At 35.1% G+C, this 16,965-nt stretch overlaps 1 protein-coding gene across 1 annotated transcript; it reads left to right on the forward strand.

Moving 5' to 3' along the window:
* Positions 1-7,696: 7,696 nt before the first annotated feature.
* Positions 7,697-11,242, forward strand: LOC144437310 (peptidase M20 domain-containing protein 2-like). Its single transcript, XM_078126233.1, has 2 exons — positions 7,697-7,778; positions 10,620-11,242. The coding sequence occupies exons 1-2, from the start codon at positions 7,697-7,699 to the stop codon at positions 11,240-11,242; spliced, it is 705 nt and encodes a 234-aa protein (XP_077982359.1).
* Positions 11,243-16,965: the final 5,723 nt, after the last annotated feature.

The raw sequence follows: 16,965 nt of genomic DNA on the forward strand, positions 1-16,965 counted from the left end.
AAATGTTGCACCACAGAGTCCATAAGACAGACCTTGATCACATCAAATGTTACACTACAGAGTCTATGAGACAGACCTTGATTACATCGAATGTTGCATTTACAGAGTCTATGAGACAGACCTTGATTACATCGAATGTTACACTACAGAGTCTATGAGACAGCCCTTGATCACATCAAATGTTGCACCACAGAGTCTATGAGACAGCCTGATCACATCAAATGTTGCACTACAGATTCTATAAGACAGACCTTGATTACATCAAATGTTGCATTTACAGAGTCTATAAGACAGCCTGATCACATCAAATGTTGCATTTACAGAGTCTATGAGACAGACCTTGATCACATCAAATGTTGCACTACAGATTCTATAAGACAGACCTTGATTACATCAAATGTTACACTACAGATTCTATAAGACAGACCTTGATTACATCAAATGTTGCATTTACAGAGTCTATAAGACAGACCTTGATTACATCGAATGTTACACTACAGACTCTATAAGACAGACCTTGATTACATCGAATGTTACACTACAGAGTCTATAAGACAGACCTTGATCACATCAAATGTTGCATTTACAGAGTCTATAAGACAGACCTTGATTACATCGAATGTTGCATTTACAGAGTCTATAAGACAGCCTGATTACATCAAATGTTACACTACAGAGTCTATAAGACAGACCTTGATTACATCAAATGTTGCATTTACAGAGTCTATAAGACAGCCTGATCACATCAAATGTTGCATTTACAGAGTCTATAAGACAGACCTTGATTACATCAAATGTTACACTACAGAGTCTATAAGACAGACCTTGATTACATCGAATGTTGCATTTACAGAGTCTATAAGACAGCCTGATTACATCAAATGTTACACTACAGAGTCTATAAGACAGACCTTGATTACATCAAACCTATAGACAATTTCCACTGACTATAAAGTGGCCATATGAATTTATAAAACCATTTTATCATGGCTTCCTACTTGAAAAATCAAATTGAAACAACATTGCTAAAGTCTATTTTTGAAACTCAATATATTGCAAAAATTACAGTTACACATTTTATTAATCTTTTGCAATTAATTGAGTTACAAACAAGGACTTGGCATATGTTGTTTCACATTGATTTTTCAAGTAGGAAGCCATGATAAAATTGTTTTATGAATTAAAAATCCAAAATAAATACCCAATCCTCATCCATATGGCCACTTTAACGAAAAATATGTCTCTTTGTGGTACATCTTGGATGGTGCCATGAAGAGGTCAAGTGTGGTTCATTATGATGTTTAATGTTATGTTTTTCCCTGAAAAATAAAACAAAACATAAAGCCTGGTGGTTTCCTACTAACAGACTGATAACTGCATGTATTCTGATATCAATAGTGAAATAGATAAGAAATTCCTCTTTAAAATAAGTAAAAACAATTTCTGAGAATTCAAGAAAATGAAACAATGCATATATTATATGCTTATATTCATACACTAAAACTATGGCTTGTACAGTGTACAGTTATAGTACACAGCAGCAAAATGTCTTTGCAAACAAAGTAAATTCAGTATATGTAAATAATATAGAATGTTTAATACTGCCACATAAAGTGAACAATGAAATTGATATATATTGAATTCAATGTATGAACTAAAATTATAAGATATCTTCAATAATATTGCGACAGGGAATGTTTATGGACTCTGAGTTCATAGTAAAAATGAAAATTTCTACCAGAGTCATACAAATTTTGGAAATGAATCTCAAAGTTTTGGTGATATCTCATCATTTGTGTATACATGTACCTCTGACAATACCGAGGAGACATCAACATAAATTTGGGATTTGCTTCCGAAAATTATTTTGACTCTGCGAGTAGAAATTTTCATTTGATTTATTGATATTGATTGTTTTACACAAACACTTGTTAGGGGAAGAAAAACTAAAATAAAACAACCACATGCTAATGCCAAGAAAGATGACAAGATTCTTTTTACCTAGTATCAAAACACAGCTTGCAGCTAAAATCTATGACACAGGCAATCTTAGTGAAATTGCAGTGAAATATAGGATGCGTGACTTGTTGTTTGTCATTTGGCTGACAAGCTAAATTGTTAAATGGAAGAATATCTACTCAGCTTGTAATACAACCATGACTGTGTGGGTGGGTGTGATCTGTAACATAATGTAAAATACAGGTTAATGGAATTGAATCATGATAGCATACAAATACACAATATTATTTTCCATTTGGGTAATCTTGTGAGAGCTGTTCTGTCTGATAACATGATCGAGGGAGCAAACTGTGTCATTTCAAACCCACTTATATTCGTGTCCACATCACTGCTCAGATTTCTTGAGTTCACTGATTGGAAATTCAAGATAATGTAACAACCTTGACCACTATATGCTATTGTGAATACCCGAGGATAGATAGGACAAGATAATGATGAGAAGGCTATAACCTGTCAAACTGACACTGTAATGGATGTGAGCTAGTGTGTTTAGCTCCCAAAGGGGGAGCTTAAGAGATACCAAGCATCTGTCTGTCTGTCCATCTGTCTGTATTATTAATATCTCATTAATATTTTTGGTAATTAAGCAATATCTTCAGAATGGAAGATTTGGACTTCTAATTTGTTACATAATAATATAATAATAATCTTTATTTATACTGGATAGTTCTTTAAGCATATAAACACTTGTCTCCCAAGAAGTCCAGTGAGGGCCATCCCTCATGGGTTCAGTGTTAATGCAGGAGGAAACTGGAGTACCCGGGGAAAATCTGCGTTGTTCAGTAGAGTCAAACTGAACAACACTCTTCTTACTTACAGCATGGTCAATTTAATCACCAACAACCCGTTACATATGATTATAACAAAGCACATATATCCTACAAAGCTTATGATTTAATGATTCAATCGTTTGCATAGTTAATGATTTTCAGTAATTAGGAAATATTTATGCAAGCTTCAAATTGAAATTGATTTGGTAGTACATTGATGATAACAAAGTAAGCATATCCTATAAATCTTGCTGGTGTATCTTTAACTTAAATGAGTCATTCAAGGTTTTTATTAGAAGCCATTAGAGCCAGAAAAAAATGTCCTCTTACTGTTAGTGTAGTCATTTCTCCTGCTACTATGCATTAACCTATACAGCTCAGAAAGAGAAGTCAAATATATTCAACTCAACAATAGTAAATTGTACAAACAACATAGAAGATTGGACACCAAAGAAAACCATCAAACACACATGCCATTATTTACACACAACAATGTGGTATGAAAATTTCAAAAGCGAGGTGAAATTCTTCATGAACAGTGTTTCTCTTCTGTCAGGGTAGGAACATTCAAAGGTGAAGACAATGAAGTCAAAAACATTTTGATTTACAAGCAAAAAGTCAATGACTTAGAAGCTCAAGAATTAGAGATTTGCATACCTTGTACCATAATTTTGATGACACCCTAGTAAAATATGTTGGCTCACTGGTAGATTTTACCAACATACCATCTAAACAAAAACTCTTATCATTTTTATACCTCTGTAAGAGAGGAAAATGTGGGAAATTTTAATAATTTTTCCATGAAAGTCATAAAAGTACACATATTGCCTGATGTCATACCTTTTGAAACGATTGAAATTTTCTGAAGGTACATGTATATACATTTTTGCAAAGCACTGAATGTAAAAATAAGCCAAAGATATTGCCACATGATGAGTTTTATATTGTAAAAAAAATGAGACAATGAATTCTAAAAAAAAACAACATATTAAGCATTTAATGTGGTATGATTATTGGTTGTCTCACCTCATGATATTACTAAATATTTTACAAAATAATAAAGTTGATTGCAAGTCTTTGCTTTCATTATTTGCAAGTCTTTGCTTTCATTATTTCACTATGAATTGTACAATGAGTAACTTTTATAATATTCAATATAATAACTTGCCTGAACTGTGTGTTATTGTTGCTGCATGCTTGCTGTGTAAATGACAACAGCATAGAGCACCCACAATGCCAACTCCTGCATGCTTGCTATGTAAGTGACAACAGCATAGAGCACCCACAATGTCAACTCCTGCATGCTTGCTATGTAAGTGACAAGAGCATAGAGCACCCACAATGTCAACTCCTGCATGCTTGCTATGTAAGTGACAACAGCATAGAGCACCCACAATGTCAACTCCTGCATGCTTGCTATGTAAGTGACAACAGCATAGAGCACCCACAATGCCAACGCCTGCATGCTTGCTATGTAAGTGACAACAGCATAGAGCACCCACAATGTCAACTCCTGCATGCTTGCTATGTAAGTGACAACAGCATAGAGCACCCACCATGCCAACGCCTGCATGCTTGCTATGTAAGTGACAACAGCATAGAGCACCCACCATGCCAACGCCTGCATGCTTGCTATGTAAGTGACAACAGCATAGAGCACCCACAATGCCAACTCCTGCATGCTTGCTATGTAAGTGACAACAGCATAGAGCACCCACAATGTCAACTCCTGCATGCTTGCTATGTAAGTGACAACAGCATAGAGCACCCACAATGTCAACTCCTGCATGCTTGCTATGTACATTTGTAAGTGACAACAGCATAGAGCACCCACAATGCCAACTCCTGCATGCTTGCTATGTACATTTGTAAGTGACAACAGCATAGAGCACCCACAATGTCAACTCCTGCATGCTTGCTATGTAAATGACAACAGCATAGAGCACCCACAATGTCAACTCCTGCATGCTTGCTATGTACATTTGTAAGTGACAACAGCATAGAGCACCCACAATGTCAACTCCTGCATGCTTGCTATGTACATTTGTAAGTGACAACAGCATAGAGCACCCACCATGCCAACGCCTGCATGCTTGCTATGTAAGTGACAACAGCATAGAGCACCCACAATGCCAACGCCTGCATGCTTGCTATGTAAGTGACAACAGCATAGGGCACCCACAATGCCAACTCTTTCAGTCTATATTGTACCCACAATCCAGTATTTTATCATTCTTGATTTTGTCCAAACTAGAAATAGGTAAAACAGAACAATGTGAATTGCTTAATGCATATAACAGGAACGTCATAATGACTCTATTGCTCATTCTTATCAGTACATGTACCCTATTTCTAGAGTGTAATTATTTAGATTTTCTAGAAAGGTACGTACAAGGTTAACAAGTTGCATGTATTTGATAGTACAAATGCATTTGCAAATCTATTGGTTTTTATCACTATTTACCCAGCAGTATGCAGTAGCCAATTTTTAGATGTAAATTAGATTTTAAGGGGCTGTCTCATGCTGTCCTGTCAGCTCAAGAAGTCAAATGTGTTTGTTGGTCATTTGAAACATTGATTGATGTCTAGCATACCTAAATCTCTGAATTTCATTCCAGTGCATCCTGCTACCTTCCATCTTGTAAAATTACAAAAACATTGCATTCACTATGACACACACTGTCTTATTTATACCTGTACTTGGCTGTCATGTTATCATCAACGAAATTAGAATAATACCCATTTGATATTAAAAATATGGAAATAAAATACTAGTATCCTTGTTTTCAAAAATGTTAAGAATATGAACAACAATAAATTTCACAGAATTCTTTAAGTTTGAATATCAAGATAATAAATGAATGTCAAAAGGTGTCATTGAAATGCCAATCCAACATTCTCTATCAACATATTTGTCCTTGTTTGGGTGTGTGTTTGTTTATTAAAATAAATTAAATTTTACTCTCTGAATTCATCTAGCAGTGTCAGATGATCTTTAACACCTTATACTGAGTCTGTATTTGATTTATGTTTGTTGACTACATTTTCTGACTTCTAGTCAGGGCTGCTTGATATAGGAAAGGTTCATCATAGTCGTGTAAGAAACTGAATTCCAATGCACAGGACTGTCAAATTGTAAGTAAATTCTGTGAAAAATTCTAATTTCATATGAAAGATTTTGATTCAAATATTGATAATAACATGATTCCATCGCATGTATTTTACTATAAAGTCTAGCAGTTCTGAGATTAAATTTGTTTAAAAATAATAATTTTAATATTTAGCATTTACCAGAGCACATTAAATAAGAGATAGATAGCATTTAAGTGAAAAATATTACCTTTTAATAAAGAAACATGAGCATGACAGATTCAAATAACAAATTATATATTTTCAATAAAAATCAATCCAGTTTGATGTTGAACTTTACAGTAATCATTTATCATGTAGGGTTACTCAATATGTATATCTACCTAGTAATCAGATAGAATCGTCTAGGACAAGGCAGTAAAACAAAAGTAATACAAACATACATTGTAATGGTTACAAGGGATATTAATTGTCATGAAAATAATATTTTGATTAATGGATTTCACAGTCACATAGAAAAAGAAAAATAGGGGGGTGTTGCAAACACAGCTTAATAAGAGATCCTATTATGTCATGAAAAGACACAAGATGAATAAAGATGAATGTATTAATGTTCTGACTAGACTCAATGGACTTTAAAATGTGTCAAATTGAAAACCAATTAAGTTGTCAGTCATTGGATTCTTAGACATGGTTATATTCATTTGTTGCCATAATACACTAGACTCTAATGAAATATATTGGGAATAAATAAATGAACTATTATGTACAATGGTCATTCACTGAACTGTATTACAATAAATTAAAGCTGATTTCCAATTTCCTTTCCTCATGGTATTGTTAAGTTACCTTTAAGAATTTATATTTGCTTGAAAACACAGTTGTTGATGATGAGAGTTTACGATATCGAACTGTTGAATGTTACCTTTCTTAAAACAGCAAATGACAAAAAAAAAATGGCTTGAATCTTTGACAAGGTTGTGGTTCAGTAGTGCTATAGGTGAAGTTGTGTGTGTGTGTGTGTGTGTGTGTGTGTGTGTGTGTGTGTGTGTGTGTGCGAATGACTTTAAAATAAAAAACCACAAGACCAATTACTTTCATATTTGGTGGAGTCATTACTTTAATAGGTCATGTACATGTAGATGGAAAATTGTTCAAATGAAAATGATTGTCATAGTTGTGTGCTTTGGGGAAGAAACATAAAAACTATGTGGCAGATTTGTCTGAAATTTAGTGGATATTCACAGGGATGTGTAGCCAAAGAGTTACTAATAACATAGTGATCCCATTTGAAACATGCAAGTTAGGACTAAAATATGACTTGTTATGGAATAATGATGGGTGAATGATAAGAGTGGCAAGAATATGAAGATTGCAAGTGTGAGCCCAATCAGTACTTTTTGTTTCTGAATCATGACTATAAAGTCCTTGTGCAAGATTTGAACCACAACTCGCCTCAGTCAACCCAGCTATATAATTGGGAATCTGGTAGGATAGAGGTTGCAATGTGAATGCATCTATGTGCTTATAGAGGCTGTAATGGATTGTATGCACCCCTAGGGAGTTGAGAAAGTAAAAGGACTTTTGTGCCACTATTGATCCGTGCCAGGGGTAATAATTGTGAGCGCCTTGAGCTCTTGGGAGAAAATGTGTATTATAAATTCACATTATTATTATTATTATTGGTAAAAACTCTCTAATACCAAAACTAGAGGCAGCTTGGGCTGAAAATTTGTAAGGATGTTTCTGTAAATATGTAGATGAAAAATTATTCAGGACATCATGACCCATTATTGATATGCAAATTAGGTATAAAAATGCGAATTTGGTCAAAAGTTATATCTCATAGACAACTAATAGGAAAACTAGGCGGATGGGATGCAGAAATTTTAGAGGGATGTTTGGAGGAGTGTCAATAGCTACATGTAGATAGGCATGAGGATAAACTTACAGAAAATGAACACACATGCCCAGCAACACGACCTGCTCATAGCAACAGTGAATTGATGATAGACATTGCACAGATAACAACAGAAAGAGATAGGCATGTACATGAAAATTTTAAAAATTGTCTTATGCCTCACTACTAAGATCACAGTACCAGCCATGAATCAAACCCTCTGAAAATTACATCATCTATCATTGCCCAAATTCCCCAGTGGTGCTACAACGCCATTGGCACTATTTCATTTTTTTTTTTGTAATTTTTTTCAGACTACTTGTAAATTGTCTTTTCTTAACTATAGCAGTGCATAAGATCTACACATTAATATTAATATTTTAATTTTGCTTGTAAGAAAATTAAGGAAAAAGAAGATATAGCAGAAATGTTACAGGTTTATATCAGTTGGTAAGCTCATGTTAATTTCCAGATAGATGTGGGCAGTGAATGCCTCAAGTATATGTACCATACATTCATTTACTAATATTTTCATAGATCTAGTTTATCAGTTTACCTAATAGGGCCTCCACACATATGTTTTCTGTGCAAAGTAGAATCTAAGCTGGAAAATCAAATCCATTCTTGTCATTTTGCAGTGAAAATTAAACCATATGTTTGAGTATGTTCAGAAGGGATTTTCTAATGTAGCAGAGTATTCATGTTTAATATACACCAAGCTTGTCGCTGCTTTATTCTATGGACAACAATTAACTGTATTAATTTAGTCTGTTCAGCATAAACAACACAGGAATAGGGTTTTTTAATGCCTGTGAAATGTATTACATGTACAATGATTTCTTGCACAATATGTGGATATACTGGAGGTATTTACTAAGTGCAGTACTGAATAGTTTTCCTGGAGTGATGTCACAACTGTCCGAAACTGTCCCATTGATATGCAAATGCAAATACAAATACTTCTCTGGCAAAATAAACAGGTTACATGCATATGCATGTCAATTTATTTTGTGATAAAATCCAATATGGCCACTAGACGGCCATTTTGATATGAATTTTTCATGTTCAAAGCCATTATGCAGGCATGCCTGAACAGATCTCATTCAAAGTTGGTGTAATATTTCTAATAGTTTTGTGCAATATTTCTGTTAAACTCACATTATACAGGTACATTCATATTTTCCCAAGGCTTTTAATATTCGATCTTATTCGTAATTAGTTCCAGGGCGCCCTCTAGGGGCCCTGGAACTTTTGAATCTCTATGGGTTCTTACTTTCTATCCACTTCCGGTTTACAACTCTGTGGGGGTTTCCCAGCATGCATTGCGGCAAACCCGCTACCCGTTGGGGACCCCTATCTCGTCGCTATTTGCATAAGCTAAAAACTTGTGATAGCTGACAATATCGTGTTGTTGGAGGTGGTACTACTGTACTAAAAGTTGTGGAATTGAGGGGTCATGTTTAAATGCTGACTCATTACAAAGCACATGGTTAACAAGAATGTTCTGGAAGCATGATTAGCGATCACAGTACAGTAAAGTTGAGTTTACAATGTGTGAAAACCTGTTTTGATTGAATTTGTGCATCATTGGATGTGATTTTGTTAAATTAAGGGACAGATATACTGGTATCACTCAGCTTGTATCTGTGTACATTGGTATCAAAACATTGTATGTGGTCAGTAGTTTCGTGCTCGACTATTCCTTTTATCTTTAGTGTACTTTTAGGTACATATGCATGTCACTTTGTGATTGCACCTATCACAGACAAGAAATGTTACAATCCAAACAGGGATCAACAGCTCCCAAACAGCGGGGATTATGTCATCTATGAATTCTTGTTTTAAAATGAAATTTAATGTAGTGCTTCTGTGAGCTAATTAAAGTACTGATTATGTTTTGGTAAGCATCCTATGAACATTAATGATGTATGTGTATCAATAACAGTTTTTGAGAATTTTAGGCAATATCTTCATGCAAGCTTCTAACTTATCAATTTAATACACATGTTGATAATAACAAAGCATATGTAACCTAGCTTGATGATGTAGCTCAGAGTTTAATGAATCATTTGCATAAATAATGATTTGGGGAAATTAGATAACATTTTACGTGTGCAAACTTCAACTTTCCAATATCTTGGTATATGCATAATTGATTATAACAAAATGCACATATCCTGTAAAGTTTGTTGATGTAGCATTTAACTTCAATGGGTCATTCACGGTGCTTATTAGAAGAAGCTGGCAGCCAAGGAAAATGTCCACCTACTGTAGTCATTTCTCTTGCTACTCTGTCTTTACCTGCACAGCTAATAAACACAAGTCAAATATATATAAATTTATAATCAACAAAAGTAAACTTCGCAAACAACATCAATGATTAGACTTGGTAATATTCTTTAACAAAACCATTAGACAATTCCAGTACATGTATTTACACAGGAAATGTATTTTGAGCTTGGTTCATATGTTGAGTAACTAAATACATACTTATCAAAAATTAGAACTTATTTTTGAGTTAAGAATTTTTGTTAAAGCTTGTTAGCCTTGAAAAATGTTTGTCAAAAATGACATGATTTATTGGTATAATTCTGTTAGCCCTAAAGTCAGTCTAATATTGAGAAACTAACCCAAGGGAACACTAAGTTTACATCTGGACTTTGTTATTAATTAAAAATTAAAAAAAAAAAACCTATTTCTCATCCTTACAGCCACTTTGACAAAAACACAGTGACTGATTTATCTGGATTGTGCAACCACCATAAAGTCATCTGCATTAGCTGAAGAGTAAAATATTTAGAAATTATATTGATATATGAATTCATGTTGTTACTTTGTAGGTATCATCACAAAAGGAGGCGTCAAGCCAAGTATGATCCCAGAGGAAACAGAGATGCAGATTTACTTAAGAGCAGGTGATGCTAGAGACTTGCATATGTTACAGCAGAGAGTAGCTGCATGTATTGTTGCAGCTGCCAAAGCATCTGGGTGTGAAGCTCATTTTGAGTTCCTTGGAAGACCCTATCTAAGCATGATTCACAATTGTCTTCTAGCTGAACTCTTCCAGAAACATGCAGAGATGCTTGGCATTATTTTCTCAACTGATCCAGAGAGTGTACTGACACCCACTGGTTCATCAGATATGGGTAATGTCTCCCACCGTGTACCAAGCATCAGACCTACCTTCAGTATTGACAGCCCAGCAATTGTCAAAACACCAGCATTCACACAAGCTGCAGGTACAGATTCAGCTCATAAACGCACTCTGGTTACAGCAAAAGCACTGGCTATGAGTATGATTGAAGTTTTGGAAAAACCTGAACTCATGGATGATATCAAGAGGGAGTTTGAAGAAGCCACTGCCCCTCGTACACCCACTAACTCAAGATGCCCGTCTAGTGCTGGTTCATGTAGCAGCCTGACAGCTATACCAATGAATGGGTCTGAACCAATGCTGGCATAATTGTTGTCATGTGAACCAATGTAGTAGGTGATCATTGACAGCTATACCTATAAGTAGGGCTGAACTAATGCTGTCATGATTGTGGTTGTCCAAAATCAACAAATGTACATTGTAGCTTTATCATTGTGGACCATACCAGTGAATGAACCATACCAAGAGAATGATAAATATTTACCAATGAGTAACCAATGACTATTTTGACCAATTTGACAGTTACTGATGTATCATCATGTACAAGTGTGACAGTTGTATAGTCATGTACATGTATGGATACATAACACTTGGGAATGGTTTAAAAATCAGTGCAAGTGTTATTGTCATTGACAATGCTGGCATGATAGGTACTGGCATGAAGACATGGAGAGTAACTTTGTTGTGTAACTTACTGCCAGTGATTTCAAACCAATGTTTGAATTATAGTTTTTGTCCAAAGCAAAATGAAGAGAGGTATGCAGATACTGACACCAGTAAATTAGTACAAATCAAGGCACATGTCATTGCTGTCAAGCCAAATCATAATATGAAGTTAACTTTATTGCCAATTTAATACTGCACATTTTTTTACTTTTGAACAGAATCCATTTTGGCATAATTGTTATCAAAAATCTGTTAACTTAAACTGTATTGTATAGTATATAGTATATTGAAGCTGTGTATGCAACTTGATCTAAACAAATGCTAGTTGCATGGCTGTCTTCTGAAAAAAATGAATATTCACACAACAGCATAAATTGCATAATTTTAAAAGACATAGAATTCGAGGATGTCAACCTTAAAATTGCCAGACTATGACTTTATACATAAATAGAAGAATGTTGTAATTGTGAAGATTTATCTTGGTGCATGGTAGGTGATAGAAGCAGAGAATGTATCTGTTATGAACAGATATTGAAACAAAAACATTATGGCATAGTACAACTGTACAAGTACATTTATTCTTTCATGTGTTTTAAAAGTTTGTGAAATTAAGAAAATTTGAAAACTTAGGATTGTTAGAAAACAATAACAAAGAAACACATGCACTGATTACAAAAACAAGGATTGAAAAGGAGAAGAAATATTTATAGTCCTCAATATGTTATATATATTTGTGTAATTTACCTTAGCTGTAGTGTTCAGCAAGTTAGCTTGTCGCTATGTAAATAATCTGCTATAGTGTTCAGCAAGTAAGCTTGTCGCTATGTAAATAGTCTGCTATAGTGTTCAGCAAGTTAGCTTGTCGCTATGCAAATAGTCTGCTATAGTGTTCAGCAAGTTAGCTTGTCGCTATGCAAATAGTCTGCTATAGTGTTCAGCAAGTTAGCTTGTTGCTATGCAAATAGTCTGCTATAGTGTTCAGCAAGTTAGCTTGTCGCTATGCAAATAGTCTGCTACAGTGTTCAGCAAGTTAGCTTGTCGCTATGTAAATAGTCTGCTATAGTGTTCAGCAAGTTAGCTTGTCGCTATGCAAATAGTCTGCTATAGTGTTCAGCAAGTTAGCTTGTCGCTATGCAAATAGTCTGCTATAGTGTTCAGCAAGTTAGCTTGTCGCTATGCAAATAGTCTGCTATAGTGTTCAGCAAGTTAGCTTGTCGCTATGCAAATAGTCTGCTATAGTGTTCAGCAAGTTAGCTTGTCGCTATGTAAATAGTCTGCTATAGTGTTCAGCAAGTTAGCTTGTCGCTATGCAAATAGTCTGCTATAGTGTTCAGCAAGTTAGCTTGTCGCTATGTAAATAGTCTGCTATATATTTACTGATATGTAGATAGGGGAGTTGGGGTCTAGTTAGTTGGCGTTGATGGAGGATGAGGGGAGATGGAGCAATTTTAATATTAGAAGAGTTTCAGTATATTGATGGAGGAGGGGGAGATGGAGCAATTTTAATATTAGAAGAGTTTCAGTATATTGATGGAGGGGGAGGGGGAGATGGAGCAATTTTAATATTAGAAGAGTTTCAGTATATAGATGGAGGGGGAGGGGGAGATGGAGCAATTTTAATATTAGAAGAGTTTCAGTATATAGATGGAGGGGGAGGGGGAGATGGAGCAATTTTAATATTAGAAGAGTTTCAGTATATAGATGGAGGGGGAGGGGGAGATGGAGCAATTTTAATATTAGAAGAGTTTCAGTATATTAATGGAGGGGGAGGGGGAGATGGAGCAATTTTAATATTAGAAGAGTTCCAGTATATTGATGGAGGGGGAGGGGGAGATGGAGCAATTTTAATATTAGAAGAGTTCCAGTATATTGATGGAGGGGGAGGGGGAGATGGAGCAATTTTAATATTAGAAGAGTTTCAGTATATAGATGGAGGGGGAGGGGGAGATGGAGCAATTTTAATATTAGAAGAGTTCCAGTATATTGATGGAGGGGGAGGGGGAGATGGAGCAATTTTAATATTAGAAGAGTTTCAGTATATAGATGGAGGGGGAGGGGGAGATGGAGCAATTTTAATATTAGAAGAGTTCCAGTATATTGATGGAGGGGGAGGGGGAGATGGAGCAATTTTAATATTAGAAGAGTTTCAGTATATTGAAAGCATTTACAGCTGCCTCTATGTAAACTTTGACCTTTAGATGGTCATGTGATTAGACTATTATCAAATACCATTGGTGGCCAGTGTGTTCTCTAATGCAAGTTAATGTGCAAGTGATGTATGTACAGCTAATTTCTTGTGACCCATCTAATTTGATGTTAAACTATCCCACACTATATGGTGATTCATAAGAAGAAAAAAAACATTTTTAGCATTTTGTCCAATAAACAAAACAAAAAAATTAAAGGGTACACTGTGCTTCCTTATCACCATGCCAATGTGTTATGTTGAAGTGTCACTATTAAGACTTCTTCCTAAAATTTCAGTGTTTTAGAGAGCGCATCTTATTGAAACCGTGGGATATTAAGATCTTTCAGAAGTTCACATAAATTTCTTTATTGTAGTACTTTGATATGCCTGTGAACTACTAAAGAGTCCTTTTTAGTTCCCACTAACTAGGCAAAGGCCGAGGGAAACTACTATGTTAGCATCCATCCGCTTGTCCATGCATGTGTCCATGCACCTGTATCTCTGATTTCAACAAAAACTTGGCACAAATGTCTGGTACTATAGTGGTCATATGCACATTACTTTAATTTTTTGACCTCAATGATAATGGTCGAATGGCAGCCATATTTGTTGTAAAAATTCACATTTGCCCACTAACTCTGGAAGCTTAATAGATTCAGACTTCATTTTGAGTGTTTACACCTTTGTTATCCATGATGTACTTTCTAGTGTGTCTTTGATCTCTGACCTCAATGTTCAAGGTCAAATTATGCATAATATTGAAAGTGTTCATATATGCTGCTGACATGCATGGACCGGTTTGAAACAAACCTAACACTACTGTCAGATACTGGGGTCTAATTATGTACATCACACTATTTCATGACCTTCACAATAATGACCGAATGACAGCCATATTTGTAAGTTGAAATGTTGGACTATGTTTTCAACAAAGACTTGTTGCAATTAATTTGTAAATTGACTGAATAACTGACCAATGAACTGAGTAGTAAAGACTGTAGTTTTTTCTCTTAACATTGTCAGTCAGCATTGGAGCTCTTACATGTCAATCATTATGTTCCTCAACACGGACTTGTTATCATTGTATTCCATGATATTACGTACAATTATAACAACTCCACAGATTTCCAGACTACACTGTAGACATCAGCATTTTTGCTTTGTGCTTTTAAAAATAAATGTACATATATGAAATTTCCATGTTCAACAGAAAAATTTAGTAGCTTTGATGTACAAGTAATTTTTGATTCTGTGAATACTTCACAATTGCAATTTACCAATACATGTTGTTGTAAGTTACGTAAATAAACAGAAGTGAAAATAACAGCTGATGACAGAGTATACTATTGTATATTTGACAAATCATTCCAAGTTACTATAGCTAGAAGCAATACACTTCTGCTTGGTAATTCTGTCTTGTATAGCTTGTATGGGTGGTATCCTAGGAGGACAAGCCCCCTTCGTTGTGACCCAGTTACTATGCAAAAGACTATTTTCAAACAGTGATATATATTTGTATATATTTATATTTGTATAACAGCCCTTCATCCATCCAACTTTAGACTCAAAGCAGGCAGTAGACAATGACAGGTTATTTATTTAATCAAAATGTACTTCCAACTAATTCTTATCCAACAGATATTAAATGCCACTGGCGAAGTTTTGTATGGTTATACAGCATATCGTGAAAATTGGCATTTTACCTGGCTGTATATGAATAAGGGATGATCGCACAATTTCACACAATTGCAATAAACAAACTTTGTTTAGGCCAATAACAACCCCCCCCCCCCCCCCACACACACACACCCAGTCCCCAACATGTTTATATATGATATAAAGCATGATGAAAATTGTAGGGGTCACATCACTTTGATTGATGCAACATAAATTCCTTGTAAACAAGTTAAAATATTAGCGGAAACCCAGCACTGTATATCACAGTAGGCTAGTAGTCAAGTTTAACTTATCTCCATCAGAACCTGTTGTTGTTGTTGTTGTTGTTGTTGTTGTTGTTGTTGTTGTTGTTGTTGCACTGTATATACAAGAAAGGAAATGTGTGTACTGTATCACACAAAATCATCAAATAATTATTCAAGTGCTTGAGAGTAAATTTAGCAAATTAAGTATAAACCATTGTATTCTACACCATCAATGTACGCTCTAACCAACGTATTCATCAGCGAATTGATCATAGCGCCATCTAGAGGTCAACTATTGTCTGATGAGGACTCAATCAGGACAGAGATTAAACATTCAATATTCTTACCATGTTACATGTAAACTACTCAACCTTTGTGATTCATAACAACTTTCTGTTTATACCATAGAAGATATTGAAGTATGACTTTTCATACTAATACAGCATTTGTTAATGTTTCAACTTTGAGGTTGTCATCTTTAAAGGTTGACAGAAAATTATAGGGGATCGAAATTGTACAATCACTTGTAAAATACGCTTTAAAAATTGGTATGTTGGTTCAGACTGTGGTCTGGTGAGAAATTTGGGAAGCCATGAAAAAAATGAGAGTTCAGAGGTGGGCGAAAATTCTGATGGTCTGCAAGGGTAGGCTCGAAATATTTTGCTCGTGATTTCAACCAAATTAAACCTCAGAAGCAGTCGTTTACCAAGTAAATTAAAAAATTCCCCGCGGCTTTGCCGCAATACATTCTAAAACCTAGATTCAGTGATGACTTGGTGACAGCCATGCGATCGCGAATGACTAATTTCTCTCTCTCTCTCTCTCTCTCTCTCTCTCTCTCTCTCTCTCTCTCTCTCTCTCTCTCTCTCTCTCTCTCTCTCTCTCTCTCTCTCTCTCTCTCTCTCTCTCTCTCTCTCTCTCTCTCTCTCTCTCTCTCTCTCTCTATTTTCACGAAAGTTCATATATTGAAGATATATTTATTGGGCATTTTAATACAACCTGCAGTTGGTTTTTTTTTGACGTTGTGGCCAAAGTTTTAACATATGACACCTAGCGATTTTTTTTCAACTCTGTGACCAATGTTTATTTTAAGAAGTGACACATTAGAGTATTTTTAACTCTGTGACCAGTGTTAGTCTTAACAAGTGACACCTAGCGAGCTTTAACTCCGTGACTATAGATGTTTTAACACTAAGTAAGAAATCACATATAAATCCTAATTACACCAAATTTAAACAAAGCAACGAATCATGTAT

This window comes from Glandiceps talaboti, chromosome 7, assembly GCF_964340395.1.
Source record: "Glandiceps talaboti chromosome 7, keGlaTala1.1, whole genome shotgun sequence".
NCBI classification, from domain to species: domain Eukaryota; kingdom Metazoa; phylum Hemichordata; class Enteropneusta; family Spengelidae; genus Glandiceps; species Glandiceps talaboti.

Excerpts from the sequence above, each read along its gene's own strand:
- LOC144437310 (XM_078126233.1), top strand. The coding sequence starts at position 7,697 with ATGCGAATTTGGTCAAAAGTTATATCTCATAGACAACTAATAGGAAAA. Across the intron at positions 7,779-10,619 it reads TGCAGAAATTTTAGAGGGAT|GTATCATCACAAAAGGAGGC; the intron begins GTTTGGAGGAGT and ends GTTACTTTGTAG.